Below are 7,418 nucleotides of genomic sequence, written 5' to 3' on the forward strand. Positions count from 1 at the left end.
CAAAGCCGATCTATAGCAGTCTAATGTCATTGAGAATCCTAAATTCCTCTGCCTTCTAAAGTCTCCAGAGAAGCACCCTCTTCAGTGGGTGGGGTCCTGTTACCCCATACTTTGTCATTCTTCAGGTCACTGGGGGCAGTGATTGTGTGTGGTCACCATGGCAATGAAGCTGGGGGCAGGGCACCAGGGCATGGAGCAGGACTATGGAAGCCACCAAGAAGGTGGGGGGCCCTGATCCATCGGGCCCCCAGGGCCATCCCCTGTGTGGCAGTCAGCAGCCAAAGGGTGGCTTCAGAGGGTCCCAGGGACCATGGATGAGCTCAAGATTCCTTTACTCGAAGCAGGGTTTATCACTGTCCACCGGGGCCATCGCTGATGTGGGCTGTAGCTCAACCCCCCAGGCTCCCCTCTCTCAGCCTATTCACCCACTACGCCAGGATTCTGCTCAGGTCAGTTCCCAGTGTAATTATACACAGGGCTCTCAGGACACCCCGAGATTATCCTCTTCTAACTCATTTCCAAACCCTGCTGTGGGAACCCAAGAGCATCTCCTCATAGACGATGGGACTCAGACTCTACCACTGTGCATGTGCAACGACAGCACCAGCACCGACGACAAAACCCAGTATGGGTTCGACCTCTCCCAGATTCAGTTACAGACTGAGAGGGAGAGCAAAGCTCCAGCTAAAGTTCTGGTAGGCTGGGGCAAAGGAACCTGTGACATTAGCCAGATGCTCTCTGTAGATCTCAGGAAGAATCGATGGCTACCCTACCTCTCAGGAGAGAGTGGTGCAGTTGAAGGTCAAGATCCTTTGCAGACTCTGGCTCAGGCTCCAGTCCAAGTTCAGGGGCAGGACAAGGGTCCATGTCTGACTCAGGCTCCTACCCTAAATAAGACGACTTCTTCACCATCATTGCCTCTTCCAACTTCAATTCAGGCTTCTGCTCCAGCTGTCACTGCAACCCCAGCACCTGCGGCAGCTGCAGTTGAACCTTATACCTCTAGTCCCGACCACCTGACTGTGGCCACTAAAGACCCATCTTTCGATCTCAAGAACCAATTGTCCATTCTCTTAGATTTTCCCAAAAAGGAGAAAGTGTCCTTTCCTCTTAAGGAGTCTCCTTCCACTCCAGCACCTACTCCAGCAGAGTTTCCAGCCCACACCAAAGAGCAAGAGGTTGCCAAGATGCAGGTACCACCCAAGCAATCTGAGGACCCTGGAAAGAAATCTCCAATCCACACCTCCAGGCTAGATATCTCAACACCAGCCTCAGGGTGTCCTGATGCTCTCAAGACACAGAGAAGTAGCCACAAGATTTGCAGTTCTCAACCAGACATGCAGCACCCCAAAGCCTGCAACAACAACTGCTCCAATGTGCCACTACCTGCCTATCAAGGGACCTGCAAAAAGCAGTCCCCACCACAGACTCCCAGAGAAGCCATGCAGATTCCCATTTCTAGTGCTCCAACCTGCCAGCTCCAGGGTGCTGAAGAAGACCATGTGCTGGTATTTGATATGGCCACAGGCAACACGAGGATGGGGCTGCTATGCCACGATCCCACGGGCTCACGGGCAGTGCTTGTAGGTCTTACGCCCAACCACCCATTGACTCACATCTCTGAAAATATGCTGTCTGCTCGGACATTGCCCAGGCCCATCCTCTCCCCTAACAGTGATCACCCCAGCCTGTGGTCCACCACAGCCATGCTATCTAGCCCTGTGCCCTCAAGCCTCTCAGCGGGAAGCTACCGCGAGGTAGCCCTGGCTTCCAAGGAGGCCAGACACAACCTAGAGGTGCGGAATTCCCCTGGCACTGAAACCCCTATCAGGATTGGGATGCTGGCTAGACCTGCTGTACCGGGGACACCCCTCCAATATGGTGAAAAGATACCGGCCCAAGTTCCTGATCCTAGCTTGTCCAAATCTGAGGCTGAAAAGATTGACCCTGGCCGCACCATCTGGATGTTGGATTCCCCCAGGATGCAAGACGGCTCCACAGTCCATACTAGAAAATTGCAGTGGATAAAGCCAGATACTGCTTCAACAGCCAATATCCAAACAGTGCTCAGATCTCCACTCCAGGAGAAAGTGGACAACAATAATCAGGAAGAGGTTAATTTTGCTCAGCCTAGTGGCCCTCAGGCTGAAGATTCTGGTCAGAGTTTCCTCACTGGGCAAAACCTCCAGGCTAGACAGCTACCTGTAGCTGAGCAGGGCTCCTTATCTGGTCAGCTCCCCTCTGTCAAACAGCACCCCCTTCCTAGTCCATCTCATCTTGGTGAGCAGACTCCTCTTTCTAGGCAACTTTCCCTCACCAGACAGGTCCCCGTCGCAGTGAAGTCTTCCATCACCAAAGAGCCCACCTTTACCTCTGGGGAGTCTGTCCAGCCCTCCACCCAGGGCAATCCTACACATGTGGGAATTCTCCGAGTACCCTTGGTATCTGAGGAGGCCTGCATTTATGTGAAGAGAGATAAAGTTGGAAACAGCAGTGCCCAAAGATCCAGCATACATCCGCTCCCATCCTGGCAACCAGCCGACTCCCACAGGACCTACCAGGAACAACTGTCCCTGATGACGTTTACAGGTTGTAAGGACTTGCCCATATCCATGGTGGGCACTGAGTCCCAGAGTGGACATCCCTTCAAGCTGACGGCTGAGGACATGACATGCTCACCAGCGGCTGTGCATCCGGGTCTTCTCCGAGGGAACTGCTATGAGCTAGTATCCACTATGGATGCTCTACAGGTGCAGACACCGGTGCTTTGCCACCACTCACCCAGTCCCTATCAGAACATGGCAGCCATAGTGATTGATACAGGCACAGGATTTACCAAATGTGGACTAGCTGGAGAGGACCATGTCCTCAGTGTGGTCCCCTCACAAGTGCAGATGCTGCAGCATCCAGCTCAGGGCCAGCCCCAGTATGTGGTACCTGAACACCAAGAGGGCTCCTACTCTGTACTGAACCGAGGAGTGGTCTCTGACTGGGATGCTCTAGAGGTACTGTGGCAACACCTGTTCTACTGCAAGCTCCGGGTGCAGCCTGAGGAGATGGCTGTGTTGGTGGCTGACTCCCCCATCTCACCACGTACCAACAGAGAAAAGGTGGCCGAAATACTCTTTGAGCGTTTCCATGTGCCGGCTATGCAGACAGTTCATCAGGCTCTACTGACACTCTACGCTTATGGGCGTACCACTGGGCTGGTGGTGGGGAGCGGCCATGGGACCTCCTATGTGGCACCCATCCTCACTGGGGACCTGGCTCCACTTGACACCTACCGGCTAGATGTGGCTGGTTCTGATCTCACTGCTTACCTGGCTCAGCTGCTCCTGGCAGGGGGCCACCCACCACCCAAGGCAGGACTTGTCAGACAGATTAAAGAGGCCTGCTGTTATGTGGCTATGGATATGACCTCTGAGATGGCCCGAAATCAGTCCCAGACTCGGGTGGAGCTTGTACTCCCAGATAAGCAAGTTATCACACTTGGGTCTGAGCGCTTCTGTTGCCCCGAGGCTCTCTTTCAACCCAATCTGCTAGGTCTCAACCAGCCAGGCCTCCCACAGCTGGCCCTGCTAAGTATTAGTCGGCTGGAGACCAAGCAGCAGGAACAGCTGCTGGCCAATGTGGTTCTGGAAGGTGGTAGCACCCTGGTCAATGGTTTCCCTGAGCGCCTGAGACAGGAGCTGGGCCCTGGTGCCACTGTGCTGGGTTCTCCCCACCGTGCAGTTGCTGCTTGGCTTGGGGGTTCCATTATGGCATGTCGGGACTCCTTCCAAAACCTGTGGCTCAGCCGCAGGCAATATGAAGAGGAAGGCCCATGGGCTATCTACAAATATCAGCTGTGACCTCATAAACATCTGGTTCTGCTTGCTTTAAGTACTGTTGCATGTTTTAGGTGGAGGGTGGTTTGGGGAAGGTAAGACTCCAGACATGGGGTTAATGAGGGGCATCCTGGTTCTTCCAAGGCATACCTAACTTTAACATTCAAGAACCTCATGAGCCTGGAAACCTGCCCTTTCCAAAGACCCCCAAAACCCCTTGGTCATCATTATCTCCAATCTGGCTTGACCTTTACTGCACCCCAAGGGCAACCACAGAAAATGGCTGCTGTGGGGTTTTGCCCTGTTGCCCTGACGACAAGTGCAATTACCCTTGATTGCCAGCTTGTTGCCATGGTAATTTCAAACATAATGTAATAACCCACACATCCTAGAGTGAGTCATGTGTTGGGGGTGGGGGGCAGCCCCTTCCCCTAGCTCCAGAAGGAAGGATTGCTTCCGGCTTCCTTCTTGGGCCTCCTTCTGGGGGCTGAGGCCAGCAACATGAACAGTAGCTGAGCAATTCCAAAGATGGCTGTGGGTATGAGGCATTGCCCCCAAGGGAGGGTGTCTGTCAGTCTATGCTTCTTGGGAAAGAACCTAGTAAACAACACAAGCACCTCTTACACTCTAAACCTTGGTAGGGTGTTCTAGCTGGGTTATTAGGGGCTTCAAAATAAGAGGTCATAGGAGTACTGCCTTTGGTGCTCAGGGTAGGAAGCAGAGAGGGCAGTTGAGTGCTGGATCCCAGATGGAAGGCACAACTAGAGCTGGGGTAATAAGGCTCCAGCCTGCTCTGCAGGCTCTTTGGATGCTGAAGTTTGCATCTTATCCTGCCTCTTTTTTTTTTTTTTTTTTTTTTTTTTTGATTTTTCGAGACAGGGTTTCTCTGTGGCTTTGGAGCCTGTCCTGGAACTAGCTCTTGTAGACCAGGCTGGTCTCGAACTCACAGTGATCCACCTGCCTCTGCCTCCCGAGTGCTGGGATTAAAGGCGTGCGCCACCACCGCCCGGCTTATCCTGCCTCTTATTTTGACACTTTGACCCTCTAGCTTTGTTGGGAGCTAAAACTATATACTCTGAGTTCCTTTCTGCTTCGTAGATTCCCCTCCCCTCAACCCAGGCAACTTTTGAATGCTCAGTAGTCAGAGTTCTCCTGAGGAGGGCTTTTGCAGAAGCCATTGGGAAGGCCAAAGACGTTTTGGTTTTTGGAGACAGGGTTAAGAGTTTTTATTATCCCTGTGGCTAATGGATAAGTGGAAGCCATGTCCCTTCACCCAGTCTGGCTTTGAACAGAGACTATGAGAGTAAAGTCTGGGGTTGATTCAGTGCATGGCCTGGAAGAGCAGAAAGGATAAAATTAAGTTGGCCTTTTAAAAAATTATCATACCCCCTTCGTGTGTGTGTGTGTGTGTGTGTGTGTGTATGTGTGTACACACACGTATGCAGGTGCACATTTGCATACATATGGAAGCCAGAGGCTAACCTTGTGTTGTTTGTTCCTCAGGCAACATTGACTAATTTATTCCTGAGGCAGGATCTCTCACTGGCCTGGAACTCATGTATTAGACTGACTGACTGACTGACTGGCCAGCAAACCCCATATAGCCACCTGGCTCTGCCTCCCCAGCACTGGGGATCACAAATACATCACCATGCCTGGTTTGGGAGTTGTTTTGTTTTGTTATTTTAGAAGACAGGATTTCTTTGTATAGCCCTGGTTTTGTCCTGGAACTTGCTCTATAAACCAGGCTGTCCTCAAACTCACAGAGATCCACCTGCCTCTGCCTCCCGAGTGCTGGGATTAAAGGCGTGCATCACCACTGCCCCATTTTTAAATGTGCCTTTTGTGGCTAGAATCCAGGTCCTCATGCTTACATCGCAAGCACTTTACTGACAGGTCCTATTGCTGCTTGTCCAGAGGGCAGCTGGAGGCTGCCGGAAGCCTCACCCTTGGAGCCGATCCTACCTTGTCCGTGTTCCACCGGGAAGCCGAGGGGCAAGCCATGCCTTCAGGTTATCCTCAAAAAACGACATAAACTTGTCTATCCTCACACACACATGAAAGCAAGGGGCTGTTCTGGAGTGGATCTCAGAAACAGTCACTGATATAAAGTCATCACAGACCTGGCCTGCCCTGGGCACGATCCAGCCTCTTCCTCCGTCCTGCTCTGACAGCTTGATTCAGGCTCCACGATCCCAAGCTTTGTGTCAGACAGGAAGGGGAAGCACAGCTCCAGGGACTAGTTGCTGCATCCAAGCACATGTGCCAGCAAGCACGCCTGGATGCACAGGGAGCACAGACACACGTGCCCCTGGGCATCACTGCACACACTGTGCTGTTTCCATCTCCCTTGGCATAAGAGAGCATACATATTCACGTGTACACATATACCCTGCCACGTGCTGTCACCCACGTGCACACTGTGCACAGGACCAAAAAGAGGTGGAGTACTGCCAGCAGCAGGCAAAGCTCTAGGGAACCACCCCTTCCCCTGACTCTAAAGCCCTAATCCAGCCTCTTGGCCCCCCTGCTTGGATAAATTATGATCCTTGAGAATGGTGGAAAACATGATACATGTGGGTTATGCAAGCCATGTCTTGGCTATACCATAAACTCAGAGGCCCAATAGAAAAGGATAGCATGCCAGGTCTTTCATTCATTCTGCAAACCTTAGTTGAGCATTGTGAGATTAGAGATAGGCTCTGCCTAGCTTGCCAAAAGATTCCTATCTGGTCCTGGGCAGTTGTCATGATCAAGACTACTCAGTACACAAGGAGCCCAGAAACAATGACAGCATGGCCTAGAGGATGTGACCAAAGGCTGGGAAAGATATAAAGGACTCAAGCTGGCCAGTGGTGGCGCACGCCTTTAATCCCAGCATTAGAGAGGCAAAGACAGGTGGATTTCTGTGAGTTTGAGGACAGCCTGGTCTACAAAATGAGTTCCGGGACAGCCAGGGTTACACAGAGAAATGCTGTCTTGAAAAAGGTCTGAAGGGTTCAACAGCCCCTTTGGAGGAAATTATCCAGAAGCCTTGAGACAATCAATTCTATGGCAATCTTCTGGTTCCAGTCCCAACTTTACTTGGTTGTTCCCTTCTGTTGTCAGCTTTGGGTAGTGATGTAAGGAACCTCAATCACCATGTAACCCTTTTCTCATGATGGTTGGGCCAGGCAACTCACTAGAAGGGCAAGATGGGATGGAACCCAGATTCGGACAGTGAAAAACCTAAATCTGGCCTTTATTTATTGTCTCAGGATAGTCCTCGAGACTTGAAGGCAGTGGGATGGGCCTTGGGTCCATTTGCTTCCTTGACAAAGGACAGAAACATGTTTAAGGTCTTTATTCAAAACTCCTTTCTAGTAGTTCCATGACCCCATATCCTAGCCCAGATCACCTGGGTCATGATGCTTGCAATGTGTTAAGGATTATTACAAAGAGAAGAAAGAAGACCCCACACTGCATCATAGGTGACTTTTATAGTTTGGAAGATTCAGAGCTATACAGAGGAGGCTCACTGAGCCAGCTAACCTGGCTGGGAATTTAGTTGGGAAAGACTTTGGCCTTGCAGTAATTGATGGTAGGATGATG

The 7,418-nt window shown here is 51.5% G+C and overlaps 1 protein-coding gene across 1 annotated transcript; it reads left to right on the plus strand.

The window, feature by feature from the left end:
- The first annotated feature begins 203 nt into the window (after positions 1–203).
- Positions 204–3,851, plus strand: LOC119808800. The gene has a single exon (XM_038321256.1). It carries the CDS (start codon positions 204–206, stop codon positions 3,849–3,851), a length of 3,648 nt encoding a protein of 1,215 aa, XP_038177184.1.
- Positions 3,852–7,418: the final 3,567 nt, after the last annotated feature.

This window comes from Arvicola amphibius, chromosome 3, assembly GCF_903992535.2.
Source record: "Arvicola amphibius chromosome 3, mArvAmp1.2, whole genome shotgun sequence".
NCBI lineage: Eukaryota > Metazoa > Chordata > Mammalia > Rodentia > Cricetidae > Arvicola > Arvicola amphibius.